General features: G+C 53.7%; 1 protein-coding gene across 2 annotated transcripts in view; it reads right to left on the bottom strand.

Moving 5' to 3' along the window:
• Nucleotides 1-24,559, bottom strand: part of THAP4 (THAP domain containing 4) — a 40,783-nt gene extending 16,224 nt beyond the window's left edge. Inside the window, exons 1-3 of one of the 2 annotated variants that reach the window (XM_040450376.1) lie at nt 24,163-24,559; nt 21,358-22,520; nt 603-762 (exon numbers count right to left, since the gene is read on the bottom strand). In XM_040450376.1, coding sequence (XP_040306310.1) covers nt 603-762; nt 21,358-22,520; nt 24,163-24,260 — 1,421 coding nt within the window. In that variant the 5' untranslated portion in view covers nt 24,261-24,559. Of the gene's footprint in view, nt 1-602; nt 763-7,881; nt 8,118-21,357; nt 22,521-24,162 lie in introns of those variants that run through there. The other variant, XM_040450377.1, reaches the window with a different exon arrangement.
• Between the last annotated feature and the right edge of the window lie 154 nt (nt 24,560-24,713).

The raw sequence follows: 24,713 nt of genomic DNA, 5'->3' as shown, positions 1-24,713 counted from the left end.
CACGCCTCCTGCAAGGCCCCTCTGTGCTTTTCGGTCCCACGCACCCCACGAGCACAGTCAAATCCCACCCTCACCCGAGGCTTTGCCTCTTGGGAGCTATTATCGTGCTCGGGGGTCCCACCAACCCCCACGTAAGACACAGCAGGCACGAAGTCAGGGTGCTGACAGAGGACCTCAAAGGCCGTGCGCTTGGCTGTGTGGTACGAATCTGAGAACCACAATACTAACCGCTTCTCTGAGACCTCACACGGCTCAGCTCAGGGGGGAATTCTGGGAAAGGCATGTTTGTCATCTTATTCTCAGTGACACGGGGGTGGCTGGTCTCCATACAGGACCGCGGCAGGCACGGGGAACTTAACTGAGTGCCGGCACCACTGATGGTGTGTTTGCATCAACACGCCCGAGGCTTTGTGGTCGGCCGCGCGTCTTCGGAAACATGACCACCAGAAAGCACCTCGTTACCCACTGTGCGACCAGATTCGGGGCAGGGAGAGGGCGCGTCTCCGAAATACAACCAAGTTCCTTTGTGTCTTCCCACCCGGCACCCGCCGCTCCGTCCCCAGTCCGGACCTGCTCTTGCACGCGGTCGGGGGCACACTTACGAGAAGTTCAGCACGGGCTGGCCCACGTGGGAGATGTACACCTCCTCCAGGTACCGGAAGGGCTGCAGCGTCGGGAAGGTGCCGGCTCCCGGCGGGTCGGACAGCCAGGTGCCCAGCATCCAGGACAGCGGCTCCACCACTGGGTTCATCGTGGGGGGCTCTGAGGACAGAGGGAAGAGGCGGTCAGTGGGCTCCGTGTCCACGCTCGGTGAGGGAGCACGCCCTTGTGCAGACAGCAGAGCTGGTGCCTCCATGAACGTGCACCAGCCGGCCGTCGAGCCGGGGACAGACAGCAAATGTCATCTTGTCAGACGCAGCTCCCACACGGGGGAGACAGCAAGAGGGCCTGGGGGTGGGCGGGGCTGAGGCCAAGTCCAAGGAAGACAGGACCCGCGGAAGAGGGCTGCCCTGCGCCAGGCTGGCGGCAAGAAGTGGGAGCAGTTGTGGGTGGAAAACGGCGGGTCGCCCCTCCACCGTGGGAGCCCACCGGGACAGACACAGGTGGCCGGGGAGGGGTGGGGCTGCTCCTTCCCCCAGCTGGCCGGCTCCTCCCGGCCTCTGCAGATGGCCTGTGGACAGCTGGGAGTGAGCATGGCCATAAGACTTTCGTAGTTAGACGACAAGAGAAAAGTGAAGTTGGGACTTCGGCTACCACCTATGGTGGAGACCAGGAATAAAAGCTTCACAGTCAAAGGTCTGGAGCAGGACAGAGCAGACAAACACCCTGCTCACAGGGACACCGGTGTCCCACCGAGGGAAGAGAGCAGTCCAGCGAGAAATAAGAAAAGGATGCTGAATGTGTGGCGAAAGAGGCGACAAGCCGAAAGGGGGTGGGGCCGTGTGGCATTTGAGCTTGAAACTTCGAGGGCGGAGGACGGCTCCCTGAGACGCGTGCAGAGGCCGCGGTGGGAGTGGGCCTGTGGCCGCTCCGGGACACGGAGGCTTCCCCAGGGCCAGCCGGGCCAGATCCTGGAGGACCCTGGGGAGGGCTGAGTGGGAGACGCGGGGGCAGCACGTGCCTGGTGGCGGAAGAGGGCGGCCTGGGCCCCGTGTCGTCGGTGGAAAGGGCCAGATCCCAGGGGTGCCCTGCAGGGAGAGCCAGCTGCACGCACGGATGTCTGGGATGCAGGGCTGGCGAGCGGCGCCCGAGGTTCAAGGCCTCAGGGAGACAAGGGGAGAGCAAAGCTCGGATGGTTTGGGCCTGCGGTTCTCAGAATAAACAGAAATCACTGTTTTTCAGCCAGCCAGCTAGCCAGCCAGCCAGCCAGCCACAGCCTCTGAGATGCTCTCTGTCCAGCGGACCCTGTGTCGCGTCCAGGGCGGCACTTGGAGCCGCTGTCCAGGCCCCACCTGCTGGTCCAGTCCCCTCTGAGTGAGAGCAGTGCCCGCCTGGGCTGGTGAGCGTGGCCCTTCCCCTGGGCACATAGCCTAGGGTGGCGGTGGTGGAACTGCAGCCAGGCCCCGTGGGCCTGGGATGAGGGGGAGGGAGACAGACAGGGAAGGACCCAGAGACGGAGGGAGACAGACGGACAGACAGAGAGACAGAGAAGGACCCAGAGACAGGGGAAGGACAGACGGACAGACAGAGAGACAGACCGGGAAGGACCCAGAGACGGAGGGAGACAGACGGACACAGAGAGACAAACATGGAAGGACCCAGAGATGGGGGAAGACAGGACAGAGACAGACCGGGAAGGACCCAGAGACCGGGGGGAGACAGACAGACAGACAGACACAGACATAGAGACAGACAGGGAAGGACCCAGAGATGGAGGGAGACAGATGGACAGAGAGACAGGGAAGGACCCAGAGATGGGGAAAGACAGACGGACAGACAGAGAGAGCTGGGTAATGCTCTTTCTTGCCTCAAAATCTCTCTGGGGATCTCTCTGAGGGAACAGGGTTGGTAGGTGAGCATTATCACCTCTTTCAGAAAGGAATAAAAAACGACAACAGAGATAATTGAAAACCCTTCCCCTGGCCTTGGCTCTCAGGGAAGTCAGGTCACAGACACAACCCACGGCCACCAAAATGTGCAGGAGGGCTGTGTGGGGGCTGGGGTGGCCCTGGGACCCTGCCCGTGTTCACAAGCAGCAGGAAAGGAGCCGGGCCCCTGGCAGGTGCCACTGACCTTCAGGGACACAGGACCCCCTGCCCCCCGCTTCATAAGCACCCTGCATTCCCATCAGACTGTGCCAACTGCGGGAGCCTGAGAGTGGACGTGGGGCCTAGAGCCCGAAGACTGAAGGAGCACTGACCCCCACCAGGGCCCAGAGGAGGCCGTCAGTGTAGGCCCTGCACACAAGTCTGCACGCACGGGTCTGTACCCAGTCTGCGCACACGGCTCTGTGCCCACGGGTCTGCGCACATGGGTCTGTACACACGGCTCTGCGTGCCCACTCTGCACACGGCTCTGTGCACGGTGAAGCAACCACCTCCAGGAAGAAATGCAAGAATGTGGGAGAGAAGCGGCCGGAGAGGTGAAACTCCAGCAGAAAGAAGTCGGGAGAGATGCATCAAGAAGCTGGGAGTGGAGGTGGATGAGGACAGCATGGGACTCATGGCAGACACGCGCTACAGAGGACAATGAGAAGAGTAAAACGAAAACAAAGTCAAGAGGTCTGGAGACTTGGGCTGGGGGTGTGTGCAACGTGCAGCCTGTGCAAAGACAGGTGGGGGGAGAGGGTGGGGGAGGGGGGAGAGACTATGGCGGGGGAAGGGGGAGGGGGAGGGGGAAGGGGGGACCTGGGCCAGGCGCGAGTCCCACGGCTGGGTGTCCTCCTGTGAGAGGACGACACGCGTCCACGTGGCTGCTGTTCACAGCTGCTGGATGCGGAAACCTCCCAGCGGCTTCCGGCTGACGAGTGGGTGAGCACGACGTGGCACAGCCAGACGGAGGAACAGTATCCGTCATAAAAAGGAATGAAGAGGGCACCTGGGGGCTCAGTCTGTTAAGCATCTGACTCTTGATTTCAGCTCAGGTCACGATCTCGTGATTCGTGGGACAGAGCCCCACGTCAGGCTCTGCAGTGACAGCACAGGGCCTGCTTGGGAATCAATCAACCAATCACACCCTCTCTCTCTCTCTCTCTCTCTCCCTCCCTCCCTCCATCCCTCCCTTTGCCCCCTCCTGCACCTGCGTGCTCTCTCTCTCATAAATAAACTTAAAAGGACTGAAGCACTGACAAATGCTACCACGTGGATGAACCAAGAAAAAGACCACGCACCCTGATTCCACTCATATGAAACGTAACAGGCGAGCCTGCAGAGGCCCAGAGCGGACCAACGGTTCCTCCACAGCAGCGTCCGGCAGATGCTGGTGCCACACTTACAAGATGCACGGGGAGAGTGAGCGTCACGGATTTTGTAGCTGCCACAGGTGTGTCTGACACAGCCGCCCACGGCCCCACGTGGACATCTGGAGGCGCTGGTCCACTGAGATGTGCTTTAAGGCTAAGACACACATGGATTCCAAAAACTCAGCACAAAAAGGACTTCAGACATCTCAGTAACTTTTAGGTTTCGATGGTTATGTACTGAAATAACGTTTCAGATAACATTGGGTTAAATAAAATACAGCATTAAAGTTCACTTCACCTGTTTCTCTTTACCTTTTGATTTTTAAGCAGGTTCCAGGCCAAACGTGGGACTTGAACTCCCAACCCTGAGATCAAGAGTCGTACGCTCACTGGCTGAGCCAGCCAGGCGGCCCTCTCTTTACCTTCTCAGTGTCGCTACAGGACAATTTCAAACCATGTCCGAGCTCACGCTGTGCTCCTGTTGGACGGCGCCGTGATGGATGGTCTCTACACTAACACTCAGGGATCTCTGATACAGCGAATTCTGAGGACACCACCAAAGGACAGCCTTCGCCAGGCAGCCACAGGGAAGTGACGGCAAAGGGATTCCCAGAAAGTCATGGAAGCGTTCCCCAGGAGAACTGGTCCCAGGCAGTGGCCGCCCTGACCATGCCCGAGGTCTACCCCCAAGTGGCGACGTCACGGAGGCAGGCAAGCCAAGCACAGACCAAGTGGGGAAGGTTTTATTCTAAAAACATACGCCAAGGTACAATATAAAAAATAAGGCAGAGCTAAAGCCACACGTACCGGAACTCACCTATGAAAAGGAAAAGCTTTTCACACTGGATCACAGAGCAAGACCTTCAACTCTTGCTGCAAAGGAGAGATTCACCAGACAGAATCACTCAGAAAAGCATTTCAGAGCCAGGCAAAGGCAGGCCCAAGGGAAAGCTAGCATCGTGCTCCCGTGGTGAGGGAACATGAACTTCCACCCAAGACGCGTTAGAACAGACAGAGCACGGCTCTCCAGAGCGCTCAGGGTCCCGGTCCCGGCGAAGACCCCGCGGTCAGGAAGATGCAGACGACCAGCGGCAGCCATGACAAAGCAGAAACTACTGACGACACACAGATGCTCACAGGAAGAAACCAGCAGGAACCGTGGTTCGCGTGGGTCCGAGAGAACAGCGTGGCACAGAGGGCTCGCTCCACACGACTAGAGAGCTAGTTCTGAGCGCGCGACGCTGTGCTCCGCGCCCGAGACTGCAGAATCTCCTCTCCAAGCCTCACGAAAACTGACCTCGTAAATGGTCAGAAAGTAAAGAGAGTCCCCACCATGTCGTCCGACCACAGTGCAGCAAGGCTATGAAAACATGATCAGATTTCCCTCAAAAATGTCATGCCACAAAAGAGACCATGTACATAATCTGCGTTTCTATCTGCATGAAATTCTAGAATAGGTAAACGGGTGTGGGGTGGGGGCTGGGGCAGGAGGGCGTGGAGATCCGGGGACTCTGGATGATGGCGTCACATAGGAGTCACGGAGGGACACCCAAGGGCTGTTTTACTTATATTAACTGTACCTCAGTGAAAACATTCAGTTGTGAAACTTCCACAAAGCAAACAAACATGAAAAGAAAAAACAACCCGAGCCTGGGAACGCCTTCCCAGGACCTGTTTACTGTCACCACAGCACAGGTTCATGAGTGGCCAGGTGACTCCAACCTCAGCTGGCACTTCAGGGGGCAGCCTAGCCTCCCAGGGCCTCTGGTCTGTGCTGGCCGACTGCTGCCCACAGGGAGACAGCCTTCTCTTGCAGATTGTTTTGGTGTTTTAAGAAAATCTAGAACTACTGACCTGGGGGTAAAAATACCCCAATTTCTGAAGATGCGTTTGAATGACAACAACTGCAGCTTACAGTGTGAGGTGTGGTTCGGTGAGTCAGTGGTCAGGGCCCGGGCATGTGGACATCCTCCCGACACCCCTGCAGGGGCCCGGGGGTCTGCTGGGCCTCCTCCCCCCGCAGGTGCTGGCCCTGGAACCACTGAAGGTGATTCTCGGAGGATCTGGGGGCTTTCTGCGTCAGCCCTCACTTGCCAGTAGGCAAGACAGGTGTCTGCACAAGCAATTCCGACCAAGTGACAGCGGAGGGGGGGGGGGGGGGGGGGGGGGGAGGGGGGGGGGGGGGGGGAGGGCGCGGGGGGGGGGGAGAGAAGACAGGAACAGCACACAGGTGGAAAAGGTGCTCTGAGATCTTGTTAAGGGTGGGGGACAGGGGACTGTGACTGCCCACCCAGCTAACGCAGGCAGACGCAGGCGGAGCCTGGCCCATCCCAGCAGCCCTGGACTGCACCCTCTCTACCTCTGGGGTGCTGATGCAGGGCCTTGGGACAAGACAGCAGCACCCCAGGTGGTCTGCTGGCACGGGTCTGGCCCGTTCCCTCTTTCCTTGGTGACGACGACTGCAGGCCAGAGCGCAGGTGCCGTGCTGTGGGGGCTCGGGCAGGGGACAGGGGACTGGGGGGAGGGGGGAGGGGCTGGAGTAGGTGACTACGGCTGGGTGAGGTGACACAGAGGGACAGCCTGCCCAGGGTGGGGACCAGGGAGGTGGGCTGAGGGGACTCATGCTGGAAGCCCGGAGGACAGAATCGCCGGAACCACAAAATGGGAAGAGGGGCTTAAGAGGTGATGCGGGCCAGGAAGAGTGGAGGAGAACAGGGATAGGTGGGCGGGTGCGGGTCAGGGGGAAAGTCCAGCAGGGGCCGGTGTCCCAGGCCGGCAGCCTGGAGGGGGATCGGGGCCAAGGGTGGACATCACCCCAGGACAGGTCAAAACCCCCAGAGGGGTGGGCTCAGCAGGGTCACAGCACTGGGACCCGGGGTGAGAGGGTGTCTTCAGGAGAGCAAGTGGGAGAGACAGCTGAGGGTCTAACTTCTGCCTCTAACCAGTTCTGTGTAAACCCGTTCAGTGGGCTTTGCAGCGGCGGGAGGGAGGGTGCACAGTAGGTCACGCGGAGCCTCCGTACAGGAGGCTCAGCAAGCCCTCGGGGAGACAAGACGCACTCAGACACCAGCGGTTTCTGAGGCCCACAGAACTCGCCTGATGGACCTGCAGAAGCTCCTCTGACGCGTCACATTCAAGTGGAAGGAAGCAGTGTTTCTTTGGCAACGCAAAGTTTCTGGAATGACTCTTCAAAGAAGCACCATCTCGAGCAGCAAAAGTTAGAACCTGCGTGGAAGGTGCGTGCCATTAAGTCAATGTCAGGAGACTCTGGGTCGCCTCGCCCAGGGTCCACGACCAGCACGCACGTCCACCAAACCTCCAGCCCCAGGAGGCGTGGGATTCTGCCATGGAGAACCTAACTGCTCTGAATTAGGTTCTTCAAACATAGTTCTCCTGGCTTCCTGGCAATTTGCTCTCGGCTGTGACGAATTTTAATCGAATAAGGATGACGGAGCAGGCACTAACCTGCCGGTGGTGGGCAGGGGGATTCCAAGCCTCCTGCCAGGTCTAGTGCCCCCGGACGCCGCCCCCCAGCACGGGGTGAGCCAGGTCCTCGGCACCTGCACCCCTGCCCACGGCCCTGCCGCCACCGTGTCTCCTCCTGTTTTCAATGAAGCGGTGCAGGGGACGACCAACAGGGAAATTCTAAGATCCAAATGTCAATGTCAAGTTACGTGAAATATGTCAAAAGCCATCCAATCACATCCTTCACACTGGTGTCTTTCACTCCATGTAAATCATACTTCATTAGAAAAATGAAAGTAAGATAAACTTGAAAGTCAAACAAATGAGCATAAGAAGTAAGGGACTTAAGCCTATTTGCCACTTTCTACCTCTTCAAGTAAATCAGACAGGCTTTTAGTTTCATTTTTTTCTTCTTTTATTAAAACCTCAACCGAAATGCAAAAACAAAAATTTAAATTTTCTCCAAGAAATTTAAATTTTCGTTTGTTGGCCCAAGACAGCAAAAGCAGGCTTACCCATCACTAAGTTTTCTGAACTCCAGACACCGTCAAGGTTCTTCAAGGTTGTTCTCTGCCAACTGACGGAAACGTTTGCACCTGGTTACTAACAGCTTGGCAGGAAGGGAGTGCCAAGCCGAAGAGTGCATTCTGGGAAGTGTAGTTCCAGCCGGGAGAGGACAAGGACACCCGGAGGTGACCGAACTGGGATCTGGGAGGAGATCATTCCGGGGCTTAGGAAGGTGGGACCTGCCAGGGAGTGAGGAGTGGGGCCTCGGCCCTGCACTGCCTCCCCCAGGGGCCACGGAGGGAACCCATCCCTCCAACGGGGAAGCAGGCGGAGCCAGGCACATGGCAGAAGCTGTTTCTGTAAGTCACCCTGGAAACTCCTGATGCGTCCCTTGCATCTATCTCCCAGCGGGCCGGTGGACACTCATCTTGGCTCTGACACGGGTGCTCGAGACTGCTGTGCCTCCTGGCAAAGGTGTCAGCAGACAGGCCCAGGACCCCAGCGACAGGAAACAAGCAGACACGCTCGCTAGGGACGGACGCCTTCCTGGCGCCTCCCACCCTCCCTCTGCTTTGTGTTAGCAGACGGCAGTGTTTCCGACACCGGCTGCAAAGCACGAGAGAGAGAGGGCCCAGGCTGCCGTCGCCTGGCTGGCGCTGGCCATCCCGGCGGAGCAGACACTGTCCTGGCCCCGTGACCGCTCGTACCGCACCTGCCCGGCGCCTCAGGGGAAGCTGTTCTTTTGAGATGGTGGCAAGGCCCTCACTTTATGACCCGTCAGATGAAAAGGTGTTCGCGCACACAGGGAAAAAAGAAAGGACAGGAAATAGGGCAAACGTTCCTGTAAAATACAGAAAGACACAAAAGGAGACCAAGTAGTTATTATTTGCGAGTATTATGGTTGATTACCTAGTTAACTCCAAAGCCTCAACTGAAAAACTATTAGAATAAGTGACTTTGATAAGATGGTTTGTTTTTAAAGTCAGCTTTCCTACATATTAACAATAACCAAATAACAGAGGAGGGAGATTCACGGTTCAACTCTGACCCGTAAAGAGCTTAGAAGCCCTATTTCCTGTCTTTACAACAAGAAAAACATGGAATGAACTGAAAATCAGTGACTGCCTGGACCCATCAGAAGTGAGGTCCCAGTGTCCCAGAACTTGAAGGGACATGCTCACCCGGGGCAGATGTGAGCTGACAGAGACGCTGGATGACAACTGGGCAAGAGGCTGGAGCTGAACGCAGATGAGCAGGAGACAGTTTCCTGGGGGCGCCATGCTCCCTCGGGTCTCATTTCCAGGAACCCACCAAGTTCTCACTGTGAGAAGCCAAGGAAAAAAAAATCCCCTGGTCTCTCTCTGGCACTGGAAGGGGAGAGAAAGTTCTGACCGGAGCTCAGAGCATGCTCCAAAGGAAAGGGCTGTTGTGCAGTGCAGATGTCACCTGAGCTTTACTCTGCTGGGGACGGCCTCCCCCCCGCCGCCCCCACTCCAAGAGGACAAGAACGGGAAGGTCACAGCCCAGAAACACAGGCCACAGAAGAGGAACCCCACAGAAAGCTGACTGCAGAGTGTCCTCCTCCCCCACACCCTCCTCAGGGCTCCAGCAGGTGAGGGGATCAGAGCAGAAAAAGCCGCAGATGCAGGGGCTGGGAGGGAGTCCGGCAGACAAGCCCCAGGACCACAGTGGAGACGAAGCGTAAAGACAGCAGAGGAATCTGAGCCTGATGCAGGAGAGATCAGACACAACCCACCTGCCAGGCAGGCCAACCTGGCGGCTCAGGTTCCATTACCATGTCCACCTTTTAGAACGATTATAAGCCATGCTAAAGGCAAGAAAAAATTCAGTCTGAAGAGACAACATCGGAACCTGACTCCGATAAGGCAGAGGTTCTGGAATCCTCAGACTCGGAGTTTAAAATAACTATGATCCATCCGCTCAGGTTCTAGCAGAAAGAGCAGACAGCGTGCATGAACTGAGCTCTGTAAGTGGAGAGGAAGCTAACAAGGGTCCGAAGGAAAGGCTGCACATCCAAACCAGCGCGAGACAGGCGAAACCTGGGGTGCCTGAGGTCCAGGAGAGAGCCAGCGAGCTCGAAGGCAGGCAGCAGAGACGTTCCACAGTGAGATGCAGAGAGCAGAACGCACACAATACTGGGGGGTTGGGGACAATTACAAAAGATATGTGTATGCATCATGGCAATGACAGCCAGAGGACAGAGGGAGAAAGTAGGAGAGATACATGAAGTAGTAGCTGAGAAGTTTTCAAAATTAATGACAGACACCAAACCACAGACCCAGGAAGCTCAGAGGACACCAATCACAACAAATACCAAAAACCCTACACCTGCGCATTTCATATTCAAACTGCAGAAAACCAAAGATGGAGAGTCTTGAAAGAAGCCAGAGGAAAGAATTCTTACCTATAGAACAAAATGGGGAAGAATCACAGAGGGCATCTTGTGCAGGCAACAAGAGTAGAATTCCATGCCCAGAGACACTGTCCTTCAAACACAACACTCTACGTTAGTTGGGATTAAAATGAAAACTTAAAAGGCCCCCGGAGGGCTCAGTCGGTTGAGCCTCTGACTCTTGATCTTGGCTCAGATCATGATCTCACAGTTCGAGGGTTCGAGCCCCACATCGGGCTCTGTGCTGCTGGTGCAGAGCCTGCTTGGGATTCGGTCTGTCCTTCTCACTGCCCCTCCCCCACTTGTGTGTGCGTGCACTCTCTCTGGAAATGAATAAAATGAAAACATAAGAAGAAAAAAAAAGAAAAGAAAAAGAAACTGTCCTTCAAAAGTAAAAAAGAACTGGGGTGCCTGGGTGGCTCAGTAGGTTAAGCGTCCGACTTTAGCTCGGGTCACGATCTCACAGTCTATGGGTTTGAGCCCCCCATCAGCCTCTGTGCAGACAGCCCGGAGCCCGGAGTCTGCTTTGGATTCTGTGTCTCCCTCTCTCTCTGCCCCTCCCCCGACTTTTCTGTTTTTCTCTCTAAAAAATAAATAAACATTAAAAAATTAAAAAAAAACCAAAAAACCAAAACACTGATTTCTGGGTGCCTGGATGGCTCAGTTGGTTAAGCGTCCGACTTCGGCTCAGGTCATGATCTCAAGGTTCGTGAGTTTGAGCCCCACGTCGGGCTCTGTGCCAATAGCTCAGAGCCTGGAGCCTGCTTGGGATTCTGTGTCTCCTTCTCTCTCTGTCCCTCCCTGGCTCACACTCTGTCTCCCTCCCTCTCTAAACAAACAAACAAACAAACAAAAACTAAAAAAAAGTAAAGAAGAACTAAAGACAAAAACTTTTTCAAACAAAACTGGAGGGGATTCCTTGGTAGACATGCCCTATAAGAAATATTAGTTCAGGGAGAACGATGAAGCAGGTTGGAAACCTGAGTCTGTACAGACAAGAACACTGGGGAAGGAATATGTGAAAGATAAAATCTTTCCTTTTTCTTAATTCACCCAACAGATGAATGTGTTCAGATTAATGGTAGTGAGCCCAGCACGCGTGCAAGTGAAACGGAGTCCCGTTTTTATAAGGGACGACACGGGGGTGACGGGGACGCCCAGGTCTCAGGCGCCTGCACTACCGGGGACGCGGCAATGTGTGAAAGTGGATGTACTTGAGTTGTAAACGTGGGGCGAAAACCCCAGGGCCCCCACGAACAGAGGTGCGGCGAGAAGTCAAGTCAGTGTGCTGAGAAAGGGACACAATGAAATCACACAAAATGCTCAATCAAGGCCCGAGAAGGTGGAAAAGGGGAGAACAGAAATGGGAAGCAGTCACAAATTTGAGCGCTTAGTCCCACTGCAACAATTATCACTTCAAATGTGAACGGGAGGGAGAAGACAGTCAGGAGACTAGAAAACACCCAACTATATGTTGTCCATAAGAAACCCACTTTAAGTATAAAGATAGACCAAAGGAAAGGGACAGAGAAACATCTATCCCGCTGACACAAATCAACAGGAAGCTGGAGGAGCAATGCTAACTTCAGAACAAAACAGATGTTAGGATCAGAAAAATTATCAGCGACAAAGAGGAACGTTACATAATGACAAAGGAGTCAATACTCTAAGACGACATAATAATCCCTAATGTCTATGTTCCTAACAAGGGAGCATTCAAACACACGAGACAAACGGACAGATCTGTAACAGGAAACACACAAATCCACTGTTACAGTTGGAGGCTTTGACACTCCTCTGTCAGAAATGCAGACATCCAGCAGCAGAAAATCAGGAAGGACTTGGCCAAACTCAAGGGCGGCATCAATCAGCTGGATGTAAGTGACGTCCGTACGCTACCGAGATAGGTAATGTCACATGTCGGTCTGATGCAGCTAAGAGACGCCCAGAAAGCTGGTAAGACATTACTCGTGTGTGTGCCTGCGAGGGTGTTTAGGGAAGATAGGAGCCTGTGAACTGAGTAAAGTGGAGGGCCCTCCCCTAGGTGGGTGGGCACTGAAGGCTTGAATAGAGCAAAAAGGCAGAGGAAAGGTGACTTTGCAGTTAGAGCTGGGAGGTCTGCGGTCCTGGGACATCAGTGCTGGTCCAGGACTCATGCCCTCCCGCCGCCCCTCCATCCCCTAACAATTCTCAGGCTTTTGGACAGGGGCTAGACTATGCCTTCAGCCTTCCTGGTTCTCCAATTTTGTCATTCTTAACCACGGGAGCCAATTCCTGTGATAAATTTCCTGTCGTGTACGCGTATGTATACATCCTGCTGGTTCTGTTTCTCTGGAGAACCCTAACAGGTCAGCGTGAGGCTAGGTTAGGATGCTGCTTCATCCAACAACAGCAGAACACTTAATCTTCTCCAGCTCACATGGAACATTCACCAAGACAGACCACATTCTTGACCATAAAACATAACAAATTTAACAGAGTAGAAATCATACAAAGTATGCTCTGAGACCACAATGGAATTAAACTGGAAATCGGGAACAGCAGTGTAGTTGAAAAATCCCCAAATATTTGTAGATTAAACAAGACACTTCTAAGTAACAGGTGAGTCAAGAAGGAGGCCTCAAGAGAAATAAAAAAAATATTCGAAGTAAATAGAATGAAAAATATACCTTATCAAATTTTGTGCAGTGCAGTAAACGCAATCTTTAGAGGGAAGTTTATAGCACTGAGTGAGTACATTAGACAAGAAGAAAGATCTAAAATTGATAATCTAAGTGTTCACCTTAGGAAAGTAGGAAGAGAAGAACAATTAAGTTGTTGAAAGCAAGCAGAAAAAAAAAGAGACACCGATGAAATTGAAAACAGGAAAATAAAGACAACAAACAATAAAATCAACAACACCAAAGGTTTTTTAGAGGATCCACAACACGGATAAACATCTAGCCCAGATAACTAAGAACAGAGAGACAGAAAGAGAAGACATAAAATGTCAATATTATAAATAAAAGAGGGCCATCACTACCAATCCTCTGAACATGAAAAGGTCAATCAGGGTTACTATGAAAAACTCTATGCCCACAGATTTGGTAACTCAGGTGAAATGGATGCATTTCTGGAAAGACACATACTGCCAAAATTCACCAAGGGAACTAATAATCTGAATAGGCCTACATCCATCAAAGAAACTGAATCAATAATTAATAACCTTCCGAAACAAAGCCCCAGGCCTAGATGGGCTTATCAGTGAATTCCACCACAGAATTCAGGAAACAGTTAATACCAGTTGTCCACAATCTCTTACAGAAGGTAGAAGCAGAGTGTTAACTCATTCTGTGAGGTGAGCCCTACCCTGACACCAACACCAGACAAAGACATACAAGAAAGGAAACTACAGATGGGTATCTCTCATGAACACAGACACAAAAATTTTTAACAAGCATTTAGTAAACTGAATCCAAAAATATAAATAAATGAGTTATTCACCATGATAACACTCAACACCCATTTCTGATAAAAGTTCTATTCAATAATCTAGGAACAAATATTATTATTAGGAATAATAAACAACATCGTTAACAAGACCCTACAGCTAACATCATACTTAATGGTGGGAAAGCAAAAGCTTTCCTACTAAGCTCAGCACCACTCACAGTCAGCATTGCACTGGAAGTCCTACTTGATGTAATAAAAAAAAGGAAATAAAAGGCATACAGATTGGGACAGAAAAAAACAAAACAAAAACAAAACAACCATCTGTGTTTGCAGATGACATGACTGTCCATGTAGAAAATCCCAGAGAACTCACAAAAAACTCCAGGAATTAGTAAGCAGCAAGGTTGCAGGATACAAGGTTAACAGGCAAAAGTCAATTGTTTCCCTACACACCAGCAGAAACAAAACAAAACAGAAACCCACAAAAAACCTGGAATATGAAACTTTGAAGAAAGAAATAAAAGATCTAAATAAACGGGTTGATACACAGGAAGACTCAGTATTGTTAAGATGTCAATTCTTCCCAAATTGATCTATAGATTCAACACAATCCCAATATCAAAATCCCGGCAAGCTATTTTGTGGAAATCGACCAGCTGATTCGCAAGCCAAAAGACCCAGAACAGCCAACACAATATTCATGGGAAAGAATAAAGCTGGAGAACTCCCAGTCCTGTTTCAAGACTCACGAAAAGCTACAGTAACCACTACAGCATGGGACTGACAGCACAACAGATACACAGATCAAGTGACACAACAGGGTGCAGAGACAGATTCACACACAGGGGCGCCTGGCTGGCTCAGTCAGAAGAGCACGTGACTCTTGATCTCAGGGTAGTGAGTTCAAGTCCCATGTTGGGTGTAGAAATTACTCAAATAAATAAATATTAGGGACGCCTGTGTGGTTCAGTTGGTTAAGCGTCCGACTTCGGCTCGGGTCATGATCTCACGGTTCGTGGGTTTGAGCCCTGCGTCAGACTCTGTGCTGACAGCTCGGAGCCCGGAACCTGCTGCAGATTCTGTGTCTCCCTCTCTCTCTGCCCCTCCCCCACTTGCACTCTGTCACTCTCCCAAAAATAAACCTTAAAAAAAAATAAGATTCACACAAATTCATGAATCTGATTTTCGACAAAAGAGCAAAGGCAACTATATGGAGAAGAGTCTTCTTGACAAACAGTGCTGGGACTGGACATCCATGTAATCAGAGATAAAAGGACACACATCCTCTGTTCATGTGAGGCTTAATGTTGTCAGTGTTGATATTACTCAAACAAAGTTGCAGATTCAATGCAATCCCGATGGACATCCCAAGGACACTGCCTGTAGATAGAATTCACGCGGAATCTCAGGGACCCAGAACAGCGAAGAAAACAATCCTGGAGAAGAACAAAACTGGAGGAATCAGTTCCTGATTTCCGCACTTACTACAAAGCCACAGTAATAAAAACAGTGTGGTATTAGCATAAAAACAAACATAGAAAGAAATGCAACGTAGAGCATCCAGAAACAAACCCTTGTTTGTATATGGTCAACTGATTTTTGACAAGGTGCCACGACCATTCAATGGAGAAAGAACGTTATCAACAAATGGTGCTGGGAAAACTGGACGTCCTCATGCAAAAGAATGAAGTTGGATCCTTACACCATAAACAAAAACTCACTCAACGTAGATCAAGGATCTAAAACAGTAAAACTCTTAGAAGAAAACAGCACAAAAGCTTCACGACCATGGACTTGGCAAGGATTTCCTGGATAGGACACTAAAGGCACATGTAATGAAAGAAATAGACAAATATGACTTCGTGAAAATAAAATTGTACATCAAAAGGCACTATGCATAGAATAAAACGGTGCCCCAGAGAATAGGAGAAGATATTTGCAAATCATACTTCTGATCAGAGATTGAGGTCCCCAATGTACACAGAAGTCTTCAAACTCAGCAGTGGGAAGACAACCAACCAGACTCAAAAATGGGCAAACAAGGCTCTTCTCCCAAGATACACACAAGTGGCCACTGAGCACAGGACAAGATGCTCATCACTGATCACCACCGATCATCAGGGAAATGCCGATGCGAACCACGACGAGGGCCCACCTCACACGCCCTAGGACGGCGGGAATCAAGAAAACAGAAGACAGCAAGCGATGGCGAGAATGCAGAGTCTGGAGCCCATGCTCCGTGGGTGGGAATGCACACTGTTAAAGCTGGTGTCGAAAACAGTACTGGAGCGCCTCGAAAAAATTAAACGCAAAATACCCCATGATCCGGCGATTCCACTTCTGGCTGTATGCCGAAAAGAAGTGGAAGTAGGGTCTCGAAGAGAGATTCGCTCACAGCAGCATCACTCTCGACAGTGAAACCGTGGAAGCAACCCACGTCTCCTGACAGATGAACGGATGAGCAAAATACGGTGCGTCCGCGCAGGGCAACGGGATGGTTCAGCTGGCATCAAATTCTGCCACACGCCACAACGTATCTGCGTCACGTTCGGCACAACACGCCAGATTCCTCTTCCAGGAGGCGCTGGGAGCCGACATCACACAGCAGACATCGGAACGGCGGGGAGGGGAGACAGGACCGTTACGCTCTCACACATGTCAAGCTTCAGATTAACGTGAGTTCTGGGGGATGGATGGTGGTGGCTGCACGACCAGGAGAACGCATTTAACGCCCCTGAACTCCACACCTAAAAGTGGTAAATCACTGCTCTGTACATATGCATTTTTAAGTTGATTTATTTGAGAGAGAGAGAGAGAGAACAAGCAGGTGAGGGGCAGAGAGAGGGAGAGAGAGAGTCCCAAACAGGTTCTGTGCGGTCTGCGCGGAGCCCAGCTGTGACATCGCGACCTGAGCCTAAGTCAGGGGTCCAACGCTCGAGCCACTGAGCCACCAGGTGGCCCTTGTTGTGTACATTCTAAGTCAGTGCAAAAAAAAAGGTGAGACGATGCGCTACCGAGCCACAGAGAGGAGCCTGAAGCACACGTGCCGCTGAGTGAGGGAGGCCACCCTGAAAAAGCTGTGCCTGTGACTCCACGGCATCCGTGTACTCCAACCACGGAACACTCTGGAAAAACCCACACTACAGAAACACCAGGAAGGCCGGTGGTGCCAGGGCTGGGAAGGGAAGGGGTGACCACGAGAAGAGCAGGGATGCTGAGGGACACGACTCTTCTGCGCGGCACCGCACGGGATCACCACGGGCACCCACTTGTCAAAATCCAAGGGGTGTCTGGGCGGCTCAGGGCCCACTCGGGCCATGATCTGATGGTCTGTGAATTTGGGCCCCGTGTCGGGCTCTGTGCTGACAGTACAGAGCCTGCTTGGGATTCTCTCTCTCTTCCCGTCTCTCTGCCCCTCCCTGACTCCTGCTTTCTCTCTCAAAATTAGAAAAAGAAAAAAGAAAAAATCCAAGTACAAGATAGTAAACCTCTATGGGAAGATGGCTGGTAACGATGTATCGATGTCAGTTCCCAACTGGTGAGGACAAACAGCTGGGCTGACAGAAGTCCTCCTGGAGGCTAGAAACAGCAGCGGGAGGCGGGTGGAGGAGGGAGAAAGTCCTCCCTGTGGACACCCTGTGAGAAGGCCAATCAGCACCCGCCTCCTGGAGGGCTATGAACCCAGAACCTGCAGACCCCTGGCCCAGCTGCCCCGCTGGAGGTAATCTGCCCAAAAATAAAGGGCTTGCCTGGCTAAAGACATTGGGCGGAATAAACACGCGTATGCCTCTTCGACATAAAATCCCTAAGAAGTTTCCTTCGTTGACCAACAAACTCACGACAGCCTGGGAGGGAAACCATTGAGAGAGAAGACATTTTGAGTGGGGGGCTCCAGGCACGTCTCCTTGGAGACGAAGCCAGGGTGCCCGCTGTCCCTCCCACTGCCGCCCCCCAACACCTCTCGCACCCTCCCCTCCCCTGCCAACCAGCGACCAGCCCCACCCCCCCAGGGAGCACTGGGCAGAGGCGCTGGGACACCCTGTCCACCAGCCCCCTCTCCGGGCACCTCCCCAGGGCCCAGCACACTCCTTCCTGGCCCCCACGACTCCTGCTCTCCATCCCACCCACGGGCAGCGCAGACACCTGCTTGCTGACCCCCACTTCACAAACACAACTCTCCCCTGGAGCCACGTTCCCCGGGGTTTCTGCCCACAGTCCACTCCTTCACGGCCAACCCTCTTAAAGTGCCCCAGTGCTGCCTTTCACCCGCTCTAGACCGACCCAGCAGTGTTCCCACTGCTCCAAGGACACCGCGGTCACCAGTGACCCCATGTGGCTGAGCCCAGCCATCTTTCCCCACTCTGATCAGAGCTGGGTCCAGCCCAGCTGCTTACCCTCATCTCCCCTCTGGGCTGTCGTGACCCCACGCTCCCTCTTTCACTCTCCCTTTCCGGGGCCCTCTTTGGCCCTCTTCAGCCACATCTCTGCAAACAGCCGGCTCCCGGGCCGGGCCTGGCTCCTTCCCCTTCCCCAGCTACAGCTTCTCCAGGAAACCCCATTCAATCGTGGCTTTAAATACCCCTGACCTCATCCTGACACCACACGTACACGCACGCACACGCACACACGGGCAGCTCTGAGAGAATGGATGGTTTCCTGGCACCAGCATTTCAAACTCAACCCCTCTCAAAATCTTACGAGGGTAGGACTTACAAAAATACCATTAACTCTTTCTGGAAAGGAAGCAAACAGCAAACGGTGGTGAGTGAAGTGACCCACCAACTGTGTGCTTGCACCTCATTACGGCCCCTAGGCCCCTAGACAGGAGACCTGAGTAGGGGAGTACAGGACACACACAGTCCGGGCGGGTGGGGGAGGGGAACGGGACAGAAGCGTGGAGGCGCTGGGCTGTGGAACCCAGCAGCCCAAGCTCTAAGCACCACAGGAAGATGGGCTTCAACAGTTAGCTTCGAAAGCTGAGAGACATCCACCAGAAGCACAGAAAAAGAAACGAAAAAGCCTAACAAATTAAAACATAAAACGACAGGCACAGATTCCAACTTATCAATAATCACAATTATAAATGGATTACTCTAAAGGAAGGAAAGACAGGCTGCCTGGGTGGCTCAGTCAGCTCAGGGCACGATCTCATGGTTCGTGGGTTCGAGCCCCATGTCAGGCTCTGTGCTGACAGCTCAGAGCCTGGAGGCTGCTCCAGATTCTGTGGCTCTCTGCCCCTCCCCAACTTGCACTCTCCCTCCCTCTCTCTCAAAGATAAATAAACGTTTAAACAAATTTATTAAAAAAATGCAAACACTCTCAGATTGGGTTAAAATATAGCTAAAAGATAGAGGAATATAAAAAGCTTTCAAAGGTAAGCAGGTAAAGAATACTCAAATTGGGACAGAAAGGGGCATTCCGTGGTGGTAACAGTCAGGACCACTTGGGCATCTCACACAGGGCCGCGGGACGCGTGGCAGCACCAAGCAGACGCCCAGGAAGGATGGGCACGTCACCCTTCTGTCCCCGAGATAAGGGACTCGGTGAGTCAGGACACAGACCTGTTAACAAGCCAGACGGAGGCTCAGTGAGACAGAGAGCCATGGAACCAACAAGCGGGGAGGATACATTCTTCTCAAACCACAGCGAAACAGTCACGACAACAAGCTGCATATTAAGCCACAACGAAATCCTGAAAGGGGCCAAAAATCAAATATGACCTTAAAACAATAAAGTTTAAAAATAATCACAAAAAAGGGGAGGAGGTTGAGGGCTGGGAGAAACGGGGAGGGGATCGACAGGACACTAGTCCTGATGCGTGGAGAAAGTACACGATTAGGGAACCACTGCCCCGTGCATCTGAAACTCGTGCAACCCTGCACGTCAGCTACGCTGGAATTAAAAACACACATTTTGAAAGAAAGAGAGAAATGGAATATTTAAAACCGCCAAAAAAAAAAAAAAACCCTACAACAAAATTAGCTCCCCTCCCCCAACTTGAAAAATGTCAACGCCCTTCTAAATAACTCAAAGAGGGAAAACAGACTGAAATTAGAAACTATTCAGAAACGACCAGTGATGAGAGCTGCACGAGACAAATCCTCTCGGGCCAATGGGACGGACACACCTCCACCTGCAGGCATCCGGAAACACCCTCTTCCCCCCAGGAGCCAGAACCACCAAGAAAACCAAGTAACAGTGGAGAAAGCAGAAAGAAGTGAGGATTAATGAAGCGGAAACAAGGTGGCCTTGCTCAATGGAGCAAAGGAAAGACCCGAAACAGTGACGGCCCCTGGGAGGCTGGCCAGGAGGAGAAGGTACCATAAAGTAGTGAGCGGGTCTACCTCCACCAGTAAGCACATCGGTGACCCTCAGCTGGGGCTGTCCCTCCCCCAGCGTGCACTTTGCACAGGATGGGGCTGTTTTCTTGCTTTGGTTTCATATTGTGCGCGGCTGCTGCCCTGGGATCCAGGATGTCCCAGCCCGTCACGTTAGGAGCCTCTTCCCAAAGAAGTGTTCGTTACGCCCGGGAAGACAAATATTGATCCAGATCACATGAACAACAAGTAGGAAAATGTTTTCCATGTATACTTAACAAGTAAAGTACATAACACTCAAAATGTAGAGAATATCTAGAAAGCAGTTTTTTACAAGTACTAAGTAGAAAGGTAAGGTGAAAAGTAGAAACGTAGCTGAGAAGCTTACAAAATATATATCCAACCTGCCTGTACCTATAGGTTGAAAGACACGTATGTGACAACACAGACGATAATCTAAAATATCATACAGGAAATTTTAACAAGGACCAGAAGTCAGGGATAAGTGAGAAATAGGATTTTTCACCACTTCTGAAGCCCCCTTATTTCCGTAGCATCTTAATTTTTATAAGACAGAACATATTCTACTTGAATAGATGTTTAAATTTTTTTTTTTAACGTTTATTCACTTTTGAGAGAGAGCGAGTGAGCAGGGGAGGGGCAGAGAGAGAGGGAGACACAGAATCCGAAGCAGCCCCAGGCCCTGAGTGGTCAGCACAGAGCCCGACGCCGGGCTCGAACTCATGGACCGTGAGATCATGACCTGAGCCAAAGTCGGCTGCTTAACCGACTGAGCCACCCAGGCGCCCCTAAGGTTTTTTATTTTGAAAGAAATGACGAGCAGGCGCACTAAAGTAACTATTGACGTTCAAAACGATTTAACTTCAAGGATATTCCTCAAAACACTAATGGAAAGAAACTCCCCACGATTTTAAGAGTCTCCTACCGCTTTTCCAACAGCTTGCTGAGCCTACTGCACTCACGTCAAGAGGTCAACTCGTCTGGAACCGTGGTTCGTGTGAGGGGTGCAGGAGCGGATGCCCCACCCCCACCCCCGGCCGGTGGGAAGCCACGCACTGGGGGTTCTGGCTCCCCCAGCAGACGGCACAGGCCTCCCTTCCCATTGGCCGAACCCTCAGAGCCGCAGACGCCCTTCGGGTGCCCTGGCGCGAGGCAGGGTCCTAACCCGGCTCCCCGTCTCCCAGGGCAGCTCCGATAGAGGCCTCCTCCCGAGACGCGCGGGTGCCCGGGGCCCGGCGGCCACGCGGCGAGAACCCCCTCCCACGGCCGGGCGGCGCGGGGGCCGCGAGGCCGGTACTGACCGCGGCTCAGGGGCAGCAGGCTGCTCAGGTAGGGGAAGCTCGCTCTCCGCAGCTCGTCCAGCTTCTCCTGCAGCTTGCGCACCTGGCTGTCGGAGCGGCTGACGCGCTGCCGCAGGGTCTTCAGCTCGCCGTTCTTCTTCTCCACCTGCTCCCGCAGGCAGCACACCTGGCTCTTGTTCTGGCGGGACGAGAAACAGTAGGAGTGCAGCGAGTCGATGAGCCTGCAGGCCCCCGACGCCGACAGGATGACCTCGTTGATGGACATGGGGCTGGCGTCACTGTGCTCGCTCTGCACGGCTTCCGCCGCCGGCTTCGGGGTGACGTCCGTCGGAGGGGCGGAGGGGCTCTGGGAGGGCTTCTGAGGCGTCGCCGTGAGCGATGAACTCGGGGGGCTCTGGGCCAAGCCCTTGTCGGGCCCCAGGCTGGTCCCGCTGCAGCCGGGCTCCACGTCCCTCTTCGGCCTCTTTCGGTCAACGGGCTCTCGGGGCACAGACGCCCTCTCTCGCGCGTGCTTGGAGGAGAAACTGTAAGAATGAAGTGAGCCAATGAACTTGCAGGCCCCAGACCCTGGCGGGGTAAAGTCATCCACGGAAATGCCGCTCTTGTCCACCAGGCCTCCGTCGGGCGCGGCGGCGCTCTCACCGCCGGCGTCTACTGCAGACGCCTCTGCTTCGCCCTGACTGCTGGCGGCGGCGGCGGCGGCCGAGCCATCGGCCGGAGTTCCTGCTGGGGCCTGCGGCGCCCGCTCCCGACTGGCGGCTTCCTGGGCGGCCCCGGGGGCGGTCTCACCCTGCGGCGCGGCCTGCTTCACCTTCCGGGCCCCGGGCTTGGCCATTGGGTTTGCACCTGAGGACGACGATGCACCTGCAGCTCCTTTTCCGTCCGCCCCGCTCGCGTGTCCCCTCAGGCCCCCCGAGGCCTTTCTGGTGTCCTTCCTCCTCGTGCGGCCATGGCCTCCGGTGCTCCTCTTCTTCTCAGGCAGGTGGAAGATGGAGGGGACGGCCGTGGGCTTGAGCAGGCGATGCTGGTCCTCCAGCCTCTTGGAGAAGCTGTCTTTGGTGAAATGTTCACTGCAGAGAAAAGAGTACTTGGTGGGGGTCCAGTTGTCCCTCTGAACAGCTTTTAACCACTGGATCAGACGCTTTGAGTCCTTCAAGGGGAACCTGCAGGAAGAATGACAGAGAATTAGAAAAAAAGAGCTAAACGTCTCCTCCTAAATTTATCAATCACGAAAGCAAAACAAGTGGTTTTGCAAATACCCAATGCCGCGTTGACTTTACTCATTTAAAACTTAAGTAAAAACGTAAGGGACACCTTCTGTTCGTAAGTGATTGTGAGATAGAAGCCAGCCAGCCTCACCACCTGCCCACAAGGAGCTCACGGTTTGTAGGGCAGAGAACGAAGGTAACTCCTCCCAGGCTGTGGTGAATGTCCCGTAGGGACACAGAATGCTCGGAGAGATCGCCCAGGAGGGCGTCCGACTACAGGAAAGGCTTGGGGAAGCCCTGGGAATAGTTCCTCGAAACGCACAGCACAACTGCCCTCCTGGTGTGCCTCGGAGGCAGGATGCCAGGTGCGAAAACAGGGACGGCTGGTCTCCTAGTTAGGGGCCAGGTCAGGCGCTGGCCAGCAAGGGGTCAGGAGAGCATCCCAGACGGTCTGCCTGATGCCCGACCCTCACAGCTAGAGCTGTGACTCCAGCAACTGAGGATAATTCAAAGCTGCAGTCCTGGGTTTCTACTACATTTCCATGGCCGGGAGCGAAAGTGTCTTTTAAAAAGCAACTAACTCGGGGCGCCTGGGTGGCGCAGTCGGTTAAGCGTCCGGCTTCAGCCAGGTCACGATCTCGCGGTCCGTGAGTTCGAGCCCCGCGTCGGGCTCTGGGCTGATGGCTCAGAGCCTGGAGCCTGTTTCCGATTCTATGTCTCCCTCTCTCTGCCCCTCCCCTGTTCATGCTCTGTCTCTCTCTGTCCCAAAAATAAATAAATGTTGAAAAAAAAAATTAAAAATAAATAAATAAATAAATAAATAAATAGCAACTAACTCCTAGAAAACACTAAAACACTTAGCAGTCGTTTCTTCTCATTGTTAGACAAGATCCCTATTTACAAAAGTCCGGACCAAACTCTGCCCTGGGGGTGGGGTGGGTGGTTCCTCCCAAGGGCTGCCTCTGCCCCACCTGAGGCCACTGTGGACCAGGACCAGGGCCAGGGCCAGGCAGATACTAACGCGCCCCAGGAAGCCCCATGCAACGTGCCCTTCCACACTTCCTCAATGCTTTGTGAGCCCATTTCCCCAAGACCCTGATCCCCATACCCTTTGCCCTTACCAGCGAAGACCACTATGGATGCCGGCCAAGAGAAGCGACTCTGCACTGATTTGCCTCATCTGTGAAAGCAGCATCAAAACTTTCCGGACACAGGGTCTGAGCAAAACTCCAGAAAGCACGGTGGCTGACCTCTAAAACAATCTGCTATCAGCTCTTTTGATAGATTGTAACAACTGAAGAACACAAACCCCTGAGAACTCCCAAGGAAACTACCGGCAACCAACGGGATTCAAGTTTTTAAAACAGCAAACACAAGTGTCTGCGCGGAGGCTTTCCAGGGAGCGAGTCGAGGGAAGAGGACGGGCTGAGAGCGGCCCTTTTCCAGAATCCCTCAGAGAGGGGGGCCAGGCCCGGCCAGGAAGAAGCGGCCAGGAGCGCCGGGTCCAAGAGTGGGCCTGGGAAGCCCCCCCTGTGAACAGCGGGCCTCGCCCTGCTGGTGCGCAGGATGCAGCCAGCACGACTGTCCAGGGACGCACCTGAGCGCGGCAGGGCCACCTCTCGGCGCGACCGCCGGGACCCTGCTGCTGGCAGAGCGTGTGGCAGCGCGTGTCAGTCCTCGAGGCACAACTTGCATCTGCTCGGCCCCAGTCCTGATCACTCGACTCAAGGCAGGCTCCCTCGCGATCGAAAGAGCACAAAAGTCACAGCAAACGCAAGAGGACAACTAAGCTAAGAGCGTCTCCAGGACACACTGTCTGGAAACCGGCGGGGCCAGCCCGAATCAATGGAGCGCAGGGTGGCCGCGGGGCGGAGGTGAGAGAGGGTGGTGGCGGCCGTAAGGTGGGCGCCGGGCGGCCTCCACGTTGGCGTGGGGTAGGTGCCCGGTGGCGGAAGGGCGAAAGGCCGGTGGCCGCAGAGCGGCCGCCGGTGGGCGCCGGGGTGGCCGCGGTGGACCGAGACGCCCGGCCCAGAGACGGCGGCCCGGGCCAAGGTCACACAGCGCCCCGCGCTGACTCACTCGCGGGACCGGCCCCGAGGCCCGGCGCACCGAGGGCCGCCCGCCTCGGGCCGGCACGCGCGGCCTCAG

Source organism: Herpailurus yagouaroundi, unplaced genomic scaffold (genome assembly GCF_014898765.1).
Source record: "Herpailurus yagouaroundi ecotype Mexico unplaced genomic scaffold, PumYag 202, whole genome shotgun sequence".
NCBI classification, from domain to species: Eukaryota; Metazoa; Chordata; class Mammalia; order Carnivora; family Felidae; genus Herpailurus; species Herpailurus yagouaroundi.
Note: the sequence above shows the minus strand (reverse complement) of the source record. Positions and strands in the feature narration are given on the sequence as shown.